General features: G+C 40.8%; 1 protein-coding gene across 3 annotated transcripts in view; it reads right to left on the bottom strand.

Moving 5' to 3' along the window:
• Window positions 1–13,902, bottom strand: part of AGBL1 (AGBL carboxypeptidase 1) — a 384,955-nt gene that overhangs the window by 161,825 nt on the left and 209,228 nt on the right. For 2 of the 3 annotated variants that reach the window (XM_081964808.1, XM_081964810.1), the window contains one exon: window positions 9,659–9,835. The exons of the other annotated variant lie outside the window; for it this stretch is intronic. In XM_081964808.1, the coding sequence (XP_081820934.1) occupies window positions 9,659–9,835 (177 nt within the window). The remainder of the gene's footprint in view (window positions 1–9,658; window positions 9,836–13,902) is intronic. 3 annotated transcript variants of the gene reach the window in all.

Raw genomic sequence — 13,902 nt, 5'->3', positions numbered from 1 at the left:
TCTCACTTGAGACCTAGAAGACCTCCGAGGTCCCTTCTGTTGTTTTTTAGTATTATTATTTGGCTTCCCCTGATCAATCCCATGGCACACATTCTTATGTACATACTGTATTTAGTAACCAATTCAATCTTTCTCAGATCTTTTTTCTAAAATTTTTGGGCCAAGCCCCAAACAAAAGAGGTTTCAAGAATTGAAACAATCCAAAATGGATATTGCTCATCCAAGCCAGGAATGCTAATCAATTAGTAACACAACCCATCCAGACTATGGATTTTCCTGCATGTTCCCATCTACTGAATTATTATCTTCCATAAAAAAGAAAAAAAAATTAAAAATGAGGAAAAAAAATAAACAGGGGCAGTGGAAAAAATAGTTGATACGGTTCAGCTTCTTCATTTGTGAGGATTATTGGCATTGGCATTTCCTTCTCTTTAAAAGAGTTTTGCAAATCTCCTTTTCTTTCTTCTTTTTTCCCCGTGAAACCGCAGTGGCCTTTTTGCTAAGACGAGTACTTACAATTCATTGCCATCCTCATCTCCTGCAAGAAGTGTGCAAAGTTCCCCACATACTGTCTCCCGAGAACTTTGATTTTTTTTTCCTGGATCAAGCTCCACATCAATAAATAGACAGAAGTATTCCCAGTCAGTCTTGCCCTTGTAGTGATTTATTTCAGCTAATACAGCAATAGTTTCTGGCTGGTTGATTTCTCTGTAATTTAGAGGAGTGAAATGGATTTTAAGCATTTACTTGGCATTTTGACAGGGAGGGGGCAAAATGTCTATACCATCTTCATCCTACCAAGTCGCTCAACAACAGAGAAAATGGGGCATGTTTTTAAATCTCCAGCAAATGTAAAGTTTAGGAACAACCAGATTAGATTAGGCCAAGCAATTATCTAATAAAGCATACTTTTCTTCTACGGTGGATTGCCAGCATTTAAAGGTAATATTCTTTGCTTAATATATTCCTCCTCCCTCGATGCAGAAGTCAGTCAGAAGCTGCCAACCGTACATATTAACCATGAATTCCAGGTCCTTAGACAAGCAAATCACATCAACGGAAGAAAAGGGACTTTCAGCAAGCTCAGGAAAACCTTGCGATTTGCTGAAACTCAAAAGATAGAAAGACACCCATGAAAGGGAAAGTCCAAAAGCAAATAAGTAAACATGGAATAGGTGCCGTGGTGGTACAGTAGTTATTTACAAGTTAATTCTGCCTGCTGCCAAGAGTTTGATCCTGACCAGTTCAAGGTTGACTCAGCCTTCCGTCCTTCCAAGGTCAGTAAAAGAGGACCCAGATATGCTGGCATTTGTAAATGCCGTAAAGCACTATGGAGTGGTATATAAGTCTACAGTAAGTGCTATTGGAGGGACGTGGTGGCTCAGTGGCTAAGATGCTGAGCTTGTTGATCAGAAAGGTCGGCAGTTTGGTGGTTCGAATCCCAAGTGCCGTGTAACGGAGTGAGCTCCTGTTACTTGTCCCAGCTTCTGCCAACTTAGCAGTTTGAAGGCATGTAAAAATGCAAGTAGAAAAATAGGAATTACCTTTGGTGGGAAGGTAACAGCGTTCTATGCGTCTTTGGGATTTAGTCATGCCAGTCACATGACCACCGAGACGTCTTTGGACAGCGCTGGCTCTTCGGCTTTAAAATGGAGATGAGCACCGCCCCCTAGAGTCGGGAACAACTAGCACATATGTGCGAGGGGAACCTTTACCTTTACCTAGGTGCTATTGCTCTTGTTATGCTTGAGTGGCTGATTGTTAGAGGGGAAACACACAGACAAAAGTATTGAAGGGTGGAACCAGGATGGATACTCAGAAAGAGATGGGTGAAATTGATGGGTCCCAAAAAGTTGCTCGTCCCTGAATTGCTCTTAGGTAGACTTTTTAGATATTAAGATTTAGATATTAAAACTAATGGACAAGTTCAGAATCCCTCCAGAATGTTTTAAATGAGTTTACTTTTTGTTTTGTTTTTATGTTTCATTTGCTTGCGTGGAGGACAGGTTGCTTCTTGAAATACTTTGCTGTACAGGTGAGAGAAAATTGAGTGGGAAGTGAGGGATACTTCATTTGAAAGAGGTGTTGCCTCTACTAGATCCACCATAACAGTTATCTCCTTTATATTAGTTGAGGTTGTTGTCTTAATAGGTTGAAGGCCATGACATCAATAGCTAGTGCTCCATGCCACAACTTCATCTACTACCAAATTGCAGGATTAGATACCCACACATAAGTCACAAGTCCCTTCATGCCCGCAAGTGATCTAAGTCCAACCCACCTTGAATTCCTTTCTATTCTTAACTCTCATGCATTTCCAATAACAGTCACTTGGCCAGATTCTTGTAGATAACTTAAGCTTGCAATAAATCTTTATACTCATTTGAACTGCCTGAATCTTCTGATTTTCCAGGCGCTTGACATATATACCATTAACTATAGACCAGCATTAGAGAGACGAACAACTGCCAGCATAATAGCTATAGCACTTAGACTTATATACCGCTTTAAAGTACTTTATAGCACTCTCTAAGCGGTTCACAGAGTCAGCATACTGCCCCCAACAATCTGGATCCTCATTTTATTGACCTCGGAAGGATGGAAGGCTGAGTCAACCTTGAGTCTGGTGAGATTTGAACTGCCAAATTGCAGGCAGCCGGCGGACAGCAGAATTAGCCTGCAGTACTGCACTCTAACCACTGGGCCACCGAGGCTCTTGCTTCCAAGAAAATAATTTACCTGTTACATAGAGGTAAGAATGGAGGTTAGAGATGATAGGATACAAAGCAGGGAGGAGGCAGCCATGGGTGAAAAATAAACATTTGGAGAAAGACAACTGAAGAAGTAAAGGAGTCATCTTGTAGGGAGATGGGGGCATTAAAAATAAATAAATAAAATAAAGTTGGGCTTTTGTCCAGTTACTTGCTGTAGTTCATACTACAGCCACACTTCTACAAACATTTCCATCATTTGATGGATATTTTGTGAGGGAGTTGCAAGGAAATAAAATGTCACCTATTGGAAAATAATACCTTTAAGTTCACTTCTGGAGCGCCAATATAAATATCAGGGTCTAAGAATTGATATTTCCTTTTAGGTTGAGACAATCAAATCAGTGACTTAGTATTTTGGAGTGCAATGACTGAGGCTGTTTGAAAGCTGCCTGAATCAGAAATACTGCAAACCTTTTAATGTTCCTAAAGTAGAACAGAGGGAAATACACCCCTGGGCCTATTTTAAGCGTCCTCCATTTTTTGACTAAACGATAATGTTGAAGAAAAAGGAATAAGGATTTTTTTTTAAATGAAAAGATGACCCTACTATTATTATCTCCTGATCCAGCTGGGACTGAGCTTCCAAACATGCAAAAATCATTTGCAATACGCTTGGAGAGGAAATTTTTATAGGATTGCATAGCTCATTTGTTTCTTTAAAGACCATACAACATAAAAACATAATTTTAAAAAAATGTTTTTCTCCCTTTTCCCTGATCACAGTTCATACATACCACTACAATATATCTTATTTACAATTTACTCCATACTGAGCACTCCCTCTCCCCTAATCCTGCTATGGCAGAGAGGGAGAGATTTTATTCCTGGGAGGAAGATGTGAAGAACACAAAGAGTGCACATTAAAATATATATACTCCCAGCAGGGACAACCAAAGGTATGAAGGTCATGCCAGCTGCCCCAGCTAAAGCAAGCAACCATCCATAACAGGCAACAATGGAATAGGAAGATGCTGGAAGCAAATGATCACTTTAGCGATTTCATAAAAGACAGCAATAACACATAGACTTATATACCACTCCACGGTGCTTTACAGCACTCTCTAAGTGGTTTACACACTCAGCATATTGCTCCCAATGATCTGGGTCCCCATTTTACTGACCTCAGAAGAATGGAGGGCTGAGTCAACCTTAAGGGGGTCAGGATCAAATTCCTGGCGGTAGGGAAAGTTAGCTTGTAATACTGCATTCTAACCACTGTGCCCCAAAGCCACAATACATCATCTCTGCATTTTACTGAGAAAGCCACATGGATGGACAAGATAAAGGCCCAGACTCTAACCAAATTTTAATAATCAAACAATGACATTATACTACGATGTGGAATGTGAACTAGCGAAAGAATAGTGGCTGATTTCAACCTATGCTCCGAAATGTATTGAAGATTTATTAAAATCCAATGAGTAACATACATATGCATTGACCCAGCAGATTTCCAATAATTCAACCATGTAATTGCAATAATTATAGTAATCACTGTAATTATTGTGAACCACATGTAAGGTCAAGGGTTCACCATGTGCTAAGTCAAATTATTCCTTTTTAATCCCACACATGCTTTAAGGAGTTTGAAATGTTACAGTAGATTCTTATTCAACCCAATTTATCCTTATCTTAAACTTGTAAAATATATTCATCTGAGAAGTAAGCTGATTCACCAGGCTAGAAGCTGACTGCAAGAAGACTTCTATTCATGCTTCTAACCCAGAAATGGAACTGAAGCTGACAGCAGGCTCTGCTTACACTATAATCTGCTATTATCAGTTCAATTTTTTTTTTCTAGTTAGCTGGAATGAGAGGATTGGATTTATAGAGACCATAGCTTAGTAGTAAAGCACCTACAAAATTTCCAAGGACTTGGGAATAATCATGTATGACCGTCTAAAGAGTTGTTAGTCAACCAATATTGATAATGCTCAGCTATAGGGGTCAGTGATCTGATTTCATACATGCACCTTCTTATAATTCCATTGGCCTTATGGATCTTTGAATAAAACTTTAGAATTGGGAAGGAGCATCTAAAAATAATGTTCTAAGCAGGGGTGGACTGCTATGGGTTCGCCCAGGTTCGGGAGAACCCATAGCTAACGTTATGGCCTGTTCGGAGAACCTCCAAATCACACTCCTGGCTGGCCCTACCCACCCCACCCCACTTCTCCCATCCTTCCCCACCCCTTCCACCTTGCCCTTCCCCTCCCCTCCCAGGAGTCTCCACATGGCTCATTTTGAAGGTACATGTACAATCCGCATGGAGGCTTGAGGAGGGGGAAAAATGGGCCTCCCAGAAGTTCTGGAACCCCAGAAGTGAGCCTGTTTCTGGCCCCCAGAGGGCTTCCGGAGCCTGGGGGATTAGGTTTTCACCTCCCAGAGGCTCGAGGAAAGCCTCTGAAGCCCGGGGAAGGTGAAAATGCTCCCCCCGCTGTGGTACAGGAGGCCAACTAGACCATGTCCACCTAGCAACCAGAGAACCCATTGCTGAAATTTTTGAAGCCCTCCCCTGGTTCTAAGCTTTGTCCTAAACTAGTCGTGTGGTCTGATCTCACAATGTCTGTTTTATTACTGCCTTCAGCAAAGCTTGGTGGTCTTGGGAAGCTCTTCAGCAGAATTTTAAACTGGGTGGTATATATCTGCCAAAATACAGTAGGTTGAATATCTATGAGCTTTCTATTTTGTTTCTGAAGAAGGAAAGTGAAAATGTTGATCTGGGCCAACTTATACAATACAATACAATAGCAGAGTTGGAAGGGACCTTGGAGGTCTTCTAGTCCAACCCCCTGCCTAGGCAGGAAACCCTATACCGTTTCAGACAAATAGCTATCCAACATCTTCTTAAAGACTTCCAGTGTTGGGGCATTCACAACTTCTGGAGGCAACTTCTGTTCCACTGATTAATTGTTCTAACTGTCAGGAAGTTTCTCCTCAGTTCTAAGTTGCTTTTCTCCTTGATTAGTTTCTACCCTTCTTGTTCTACCCTCAGGTGCCTTGGAGAATAGTTTGACTCCCTCTTCTTTGTGGAAATCCCTGAGATATTGGAGCACTGCTATCATGTCTCCCCTAGTCCTTCTTTCTCTTAAGCTAGACATACCTAGTTCCTGCAACCGTTCTTCATATGTTTTAGTCTCCAGTCCCCTAATCATCTTTGTTGCTCTTCTCTGCACTCTTTCTAGAGTCTCCACATCTTTTCTACATCATGGCAACCAAAACTGAATGCAATATTCCAAGTGTGGCCTTACCAAGGTCTTATAAAGTGGTATTAACACTTCACGTGATCTTGATTCTATCCCTCTGTTGATGCAGCCTACAACTGTGTTGGCTTTATATTCAACTTTATATTCAACTTCATATTCACTGAAAACATCAATCATACCACCCTGAGCCCATAACTAATGACTTGTTCACAACCCACAACTATTACGTTCACACAAGACGTCAAACCAGTTTTTAAGTAACGCAAAATGTGATCACAGCTTTTGCATTCCTGGCTAGCTTGCTTGAAAAGGTCCCATTAAATAGCCTGCCTAAGGCACTAAAACATCTCTGGTTTAGACAGGACGCTGGGCAAAAAAGGTCACAGTTATTCATAGACTGTTTTTACTGAAGTTGCATAAGAGGAGAAGAGAGACCAACATAAAACAGACTGCTCAATTCTACCTTTCCTCCCACCATCTCCAATATTATGTGTAATAAATGAGAAACTCTTTTGCAGTGCCTGTTCTTCTGTACCCCAGGTGTCTACTTGTTTGTTCCTTGGAAGTGGGATATATTTTGTGCACTGTTCCAGCCACAGAGAGAAAATCTATTTGCCTCCCAAATGTTCTCTCCATATTACTCCTCTGTTTCCCATTCCAAACAGTTGTACTGGAATCCTCTGCATACTTAGAACAGCTGTTCTGGTCCTTTTTTTTTTTTGCTCTGCTTCACTGATGCATGGAGTGACAACTCTATGGAGATGGGAACAAGGTCCCTAATCCTAATCCTAAACTTGATTGCTAAATAATTATTTGTCCGTTTGCTTGCATCTGCCAGGAAGGAAGGGAGGGAGGGAGGGAGGGAGGGAGGGAGGGAGGGAGGGAGGGAGGAAGGAAGGAAGGAAGGAAGGAAGGAAGGAAGGAAGGAAGGAAGGAAGGAAGGAAGGGGGTCACTGTTGAGAATGCCTGGACTTCCATGGTCTTTCAGTGAGAGGGAAGGAAGGAAGATGAAGGGAGGGAAGGAGGAAGCAAGAAAAAGAAAGAGAAAGAAAGAAAGAAAGAAAGAAAGAAAGAAAGAAAGAAAGAAAGAATGGGGAGGGAAGGAGAGAAGGAAGGAAGTCACTGTGGAGAATGCCTGGAGTTCCATGGTCTCTCAGTGAGAGGGAAGGAAGGAGAGGAAGATGAAAGGAGGGATGGAGGGAGGAAGCAAGGAAAAGAGAGAAAAAGGAATGAAAGAAGAAAGAGGTGGAGGGAGGGAAGGAAGGAATTAATAAAGCCTTTCTTTCTCCAAGGCGCTCAGAAACTTTTCTTATGATGCCCCACCCATACTTCACCTGTGCTTAGATTTTCTTCGGAGAAGCTGAAATTCTGAAAAAGTAGCACAGGAATGGAAGACTCATCCTTGTTCAAACACATTGCTGCCCAATCTTTTTGGAGACAGAAGTGTGGGGAGGGGATTAAAGATTTCCAATGTGACCCAAACCACCCCTCAGCAACTAGTGTGGAGATGGAGGGCTGAATTGATTAAAGAAAGTTAGACAATGAGTCCACAACATTTGTTTTACTTTCTTTTTTTCACACCCAAGAACAATGCAGCACCGCCACTGCTGTCAACTGTACAAGTTGCCTTTCCTTCTCCTGCTCACGCTAAGACACAATTACACAACCAGGAATGCATGCATCTCTCAAAAACCTGTGCCCCCCCCAAAAATCAAATATATACCTCTGTAGGAGCCCTGTAGCAATAGGCATTCTCAAAAGTAACCGTTAATGTGCTAGACATGGTAAACTACTATGTTTTCCCGAAAACAAGACAGGGTCTTATTTTCTTTTGACCCCCTTTTGGGGAGGTCTTATTATTTTTGAGGTGCAGCAGGCAGAGAGCATGGTCACCTCATGGCTGCTGCTGTGTTGTAATATTTTCAGGGAGGGCTTATTTTCGGGGAAACAGAGTATTCAATGCATAGAGAGTAATCCTCAATCATTAATTTAATTTTAAATAAGTTTCTGGGGTTCTGAAAACAGGAATCACCACAGATGGGAAAATGGAAAACCTTTTGGAAGAGGATTCGAGTGCAAGAGAAATTCACAGAGTAAAATCACACATGGATGCAAGAGTTTCTAACCCAATAGAGGAGCTGTAACCTCAAAAACCAATTATTCTGATTGGAATAGTGATTACTAATTTTTAGCTGAAGCACAGGTAATTTAATCAGAGGAACGAACTGGGCACGTCTGTAAGGACTAAGGTTCACCCTTGTAAAGGTTGGAAATTTGTTTTTAGTTCAATGTAACGGAAATCTATAACAAATGCAGTTTTCCTGAATTTAACAACCTTAAGCTAGGTGGGGAACATCGGGAGTTGAACTCCACACATCTTTAAAGCTGTTGAAGTTGAGAAATACTGCATTAATGGGATAAGTCTTCTACCGTGCTTTGGTCTCCTCCTGAGGTGGTGATGCATGATGCAATGAACTTATTGCCATTTTTACAAGCAGCTCCAGGCTCCTTTATGCTCAGCCCTTAAAAGAGCAGATATTCTTTTCCAGTCGTTGCTAATTGAATCTGACACATTGGCCTCCTGGTTTCTTTTTCTTTTTTTTCATGTTCGCTTTTTGAGTGAGCTAACATTCAAAATAATCTGTGCAGGTTGTTTCGTGAGCTTCTTAGCCAAAAGATGGCTCGCCAATACATTAGCAAATGCATAAATAAATTCATTTGCGTATGCAACCTGAAGCAATGGAAATAAGCAGGGAGTGAGCCAAGGTGCTTTGGAATACCATATTTTTTAGACTATAAGATGCTCCAAAGTATAAGATGCACCTAGTTTTGAGGGAGAAAAACAAGAGGAGAAAATCTGCCTCTGCCTCCCAGCAATTTGCCACCTTGCAGCAAACAGTACAGACAATATAGTTATTTGTGATGTTACATTTCAGAGTATACTTGTACAGGTGCTGTTAAAATTGATGTGGCTTTCTGGGAGTATACATTATTCTCTGCTATTTAAATGAAGATACAATAGCACTGGGCATCTTCAGATCAAATATTTATTTTAAAAAGCTTCTTCATTTTGTTAACTTGTCAAAAACAATAATAAAGCAGTCTTTTAAAAATAAGTCTAATAATCTGAACATTCTGTAGGCATTTATAGTTGTTGACTTACCTCCTTGCAGCAAACAGCAAACAGGCTGTTTCAGTTTAGCTTGCTTAGCACAAGAAAAAAAAATCTGCCTCTGCCTCCCAACAATTCGGTTCCTTGCAGCAAACAGCAAACAGTCCGTTTCACTTTCAATTTCAGTTTCAGCATGGGCCTTCCGATGATCAGCTGTTTCAGGCTGAAGGGATTGCCATAGCCTATTGCCGCCTCCACAAGCCCCATTTTCCCTGTTTGCTGCAAGGAGGTAAATTGCTGGGAGGCAGAGGCCAAAGAGTGGGGCCCATGGGTGGGCAGGGCTACAATCGGTGTATAAGACACACCCAAATTTTTACCCTCTTTTAGGAGGGAAAAAGTGTGTCTTATATTCCAAAAAATACGGTAATGCTATATGTCGCAGAAATTAAAGAAACAGGTCCTTCAACCAAGCATTGGTGCTCTCCTCGGTGCTGAACTCAAGTGTTGCTGATTTGTCTTTAGAAAGACCCTGCAGCCCCAGGCTATTCAAACCAAGCCTACCCTACCTTATAGAGTCCATGGCTACATCCAGAATAGGTGCTTTCCATGGTGTAGCTCCTCAGCACTCCAATTTCCCGCCAAACCACCACTCGGGCTGTGGAGTCACGCGACTTCTCCAGCAAGAAGCTGCAGCTACTCATGAGAAAAGCAGGAGCCAGTTTATCCAAGATCTTGGGTAGAGTCTGCAACATATCAAAGGATAGCACCGTTACATAAATGTGGCATGGTGGTTACAATGTAGTATTGCAGGCCAATTCTAACCCACAGCCAGGAGTTCAATTCTGATCAGCTCAAGGTTGACTTGGCTTTCCATCCTTCAGAGGTCAGTAAAATGAGGACCAAGATTGTTGGGAGAAATATGCTGACTTTGTAAACTGCTTAGAGGGAACTATAAAGCACTATGAAGTCTAGGTGCTATTGCTATTAGATTTTATTTTATTCTTTACTTTGACATTGGCTTCTTATTTTTCCTCCTTAAAAAAAACACCCTTGGTTGATTTTAAATGGAACTAGGAATAACTGGTTTTCCCAATTGCGACGTATGGCTGTGAAGGTTGGACCTGAGTGCTAAAGAATGGAGGCTGGAGAAGACTCCTGCGAGTCCTTTGGACTGCAAGGTGATTCAACCGGTCAGTCCTAGAGAAGATCAACCCTACTCTTTAGAAGACAGATCCTGAAGATGAAACTCAAATACTTTGGCCACCTAATGAGAAGGAAGGAGTCACTAGAGAAGAGCCTGATGCTGGGAAAGATGGAGGGCAAAAGAAGAAGGGACGACAAAGAATGAGGTGGCTGGATGGAGTCATCAAAGCAGTGGGTGTTAGCTTAAATGGCTCCAGAGGCAGGTAGAGGACAGGAAGGCCTGGAGGAATATTGTCCATAGGGTCATGATGGGTCAGTCATGACTTCGCAACTAACAACAGCAAGGAATAACTAGGAGTGGGATTTGGGGGTTCTCTGAACTGCACAGAATCTTAACTAGAGGTTCTCCTGAACCCCTGAAAACCCCCAGAAGCCCACCCCTGATTAAGGAGTGAATTGTGTTAGAACAATTTTGCACCTTATTTCAGGATAGAGTCATGGAGTAGTCTAACGTGAAGCTTTGTCCCTTTAACCCTAGTCCTTGCTTGACTAATAAGAATTTATGTATTTACTTGGTTTATTTATATTCCCACCTTTCTATTCAATACAGAACATCTGAGATTACAGGATTAGAGAGAGAAATAATGCATTGGTATATCAATAGAGACTTAAACTATGCTGTCAATAATATAGCAATTCAGATAATTATAAGAATTCACTCTTGTACATTGAATGATATACACAAGACAAGAAAATGGAAAGCTAGGAGACAAAGATCTCTTGAATATCAGAATGAAAAGCTGGAGGGTGTTTTGTTTTGTTTTTTTGTTTAATTAGAAAGATGTCAGGCAGATACCAAATTTGTCTTTTTAATAACACAAACAATATGAAATAGCGCTCATCAATACCATCAAAATCTGAATGGGCAGCAAATTAAAAACAAATAGAAGGCAATACATTATGCATAATAGATTGATGGAATTTCATGCCGCATTTGGATGATATTATATCAGGCTGCAGAGTAACAATGTTTTATCCATCATAATGTATGTATGTATGTATGTATGTATGTATGTATGTATGTATGTATGTATATATATTTGTGTTACAACCCCTGGTATGCCTAATTTATCAGTACAAATACAACACACACACAAAACCACACACACACACACACACACACACACACACACATATATATATATATATATATATATATATATATATATATATATGAAATCAGAACTGATAGAAAAAAGTTCAAAAGAAAAAAAAACAGCCTACTGGTCAAATATAAAACCTGTGCTATTGCTTCAATACTGGTTCACAACCAAAATAATAATAATAATCCGGTACAATTTGCCAATGTATATATTTAAGTATTTCTTTTTCTTTTTAACCCATCTTAATTTTCTTCCAACTCTGGTTAATCTGATTGCTAATCATGCTTTTATCATGATAAAGATGGGAGATGCTTGTGACAAAATGGCCGGCGACTCCAAACAGGGGTGGGTTGAGCTGCATCTACTGCCAGTTCGCTCAGGGACGTGTGCGCATTGCGCTTGATGCAGGCTATTTGCATATGCACTGTACTTAAAAAGCTGCTTCTGTGCATGCGCAGATGCAAAAAACCACGATGGCACCACCAATAGAACCAGTTCAGGGGGCGTGTCAGACCGAGTGACTACCTGCTTGGCTAAATCGGTAGGAACCCCCCTCTGCTCCAAATCCATTTGCAGAATATATATGTATCTTGTATTTTTACCCAAGTAAATAAAATTACCCATAATTGAAGATACAATCCATTTGATGGATGAACTCTGTTTCGGATCACCTTTCTGATAGTCTAGGAATTTTCGAAGACATTTCTGCCAACTTTGTTGACTGGTGTGAACATTTTTTTTGGCCAGTTTCCAATTTGAAAAATCGGTCCAGAAGCAATGCTTGATGCCCACCTTCTCTACGTTGCCTCAAACTAACGTTTTTGTTACTGACAAAGGTCCGAATTATATTAGCCTCATCACAAGCAGAAAAATTGTCAGACAAATAAACAACATTAACCAATCTTTGGGATGGAATTCCTTGGGGGCAAGTCGATGTCACATCAATGGGCTTATCCTTGTACCAGATTGCCCTCTTAGGAGAGGTTTATTGGGAAAGCATCAAGCACCAAAATGCATCCTCCAGCTGAGTCTCAATGTTATCTTCAGCATCATGCCCATCATTTCACTTGTGTCTTCCATTCGGTGTTATGAAGCAGAGAATTTGCTTTTGAAAACAAAAGCAACTTTTCATGAGCAGAGCACGATGTCTTTGTACTTATTGAGTGATAAGGTAGGGGTTTTCTTTAAAAAAAATCTGCCTTTCCCATTTTTCATTGTACAATTCTTTTGTCGGCAGTCTTAATTTTTGCAGACTTTCCCTCAAGGTAAGAGATCAGGGGAGGATGTTTACCCAGGACCTTTTCAGATCAGAAAGGATGAGCAGCCACAATATTTTCGGTATAGCATTATCTACCACTTCCAGGAGGAAAGCAAGCTCAGAAACATTGGCCAAAGGAATAGCTGTTCTGCAGGGAATGAAAACTTTTTTTTGGGGGGGAGGGTCAAGTAAGGCTTTTGGAAAGTGTTCCTAGCTTACTCTAAGCACAGGCATCATTGGGGAGTCCTGAAAATAAATGGCAGCAACTTTTTGAACCCCCCCCCCCTCACCTTGCATCACTGACTTTGCACACAGATCCTGTACACACCGAGCACAGAAATGGCTTGAGGTCTTCTGAGATGTTAGTGACCTCATCCAATGTTATTTTGAGAAGGTGTAGAGAAGGGCAAACAATATTTTACCAGCTAAAAATGTGATACTTCCCCGGTAATGCTACTGATCTGTTTATGCATTTCACCATCAATCAATCAAGGGTTGTAACCCACTCCCACTTATAATCTTCCCGTATTGGTTTCTTATGATTTATCAATTGTTTGTAACATAATTAATGTTTGTAATTATGATTTGTGATCTATGAGCTATTATTTGCTGTTTATATGTATACTGTGAGCTTATGCACTGGAGACAAATTCCTTGCATCCAATCACACTGGGCCAACAAAGAATATTCCATTCCATTCCATTCCAGCTGCAGTGGTACAGTGGTTAACATGCAATACTGCAGGCTATGTCTGCTGACTGCCGGCTGCCTGAAATTTGGCAGTTCAAATCTCACCAGGCTCAAAGTTGACTCAGTCTTCTAGCCTTCCAAAGTGGGTAAAATGAAGACCCAAAATTGTTGGGGGCAATAGGCTGACCCTGTCTAAACCATTTAGTGAGCGCTGTAAAGCACTGTAAAGTGGTATATAAATCTAAGTGCTATTGCTATTCCATTCCACTCCACTCCATTCTGAAATCAGAAGATGTTCAATGTTTTTTTTTCTCATTTTAAAACAAAAGAAAAGTTGCCTTGCTTTGTGCCACTAGCAGCAACTAAATCTCCAGAAATCAGCAAGACCCCCCCACCCCTGCCCAGGAAAGAGCTGAGCTGATGTTTACAGATAACAGAAGACATCAAGAAATATGAGTACATACAAGATTATGAATACATGAAATGGATACGAATAAATGGGATTGTTAAGGCAGGGATGGTAGGCACATTGGTGCGCTTATGCACGCCCCTTAAA

Source organism: Natrix helvetica (genome assembly GCF_964273705.1).
Source record: "Natrix helvetica genome assembly, chromosome: 12".
NCBI classification, from domain to species: domain Eukaryota; kingdom Metazoa; phylum Chordata; class Lepidosauria; order Squamata; family Natricidae; genus Natrix; species Natrix helvetica.
This window is presented reverse-complemented; position numbering and strand designations above follow the sequence as displayed.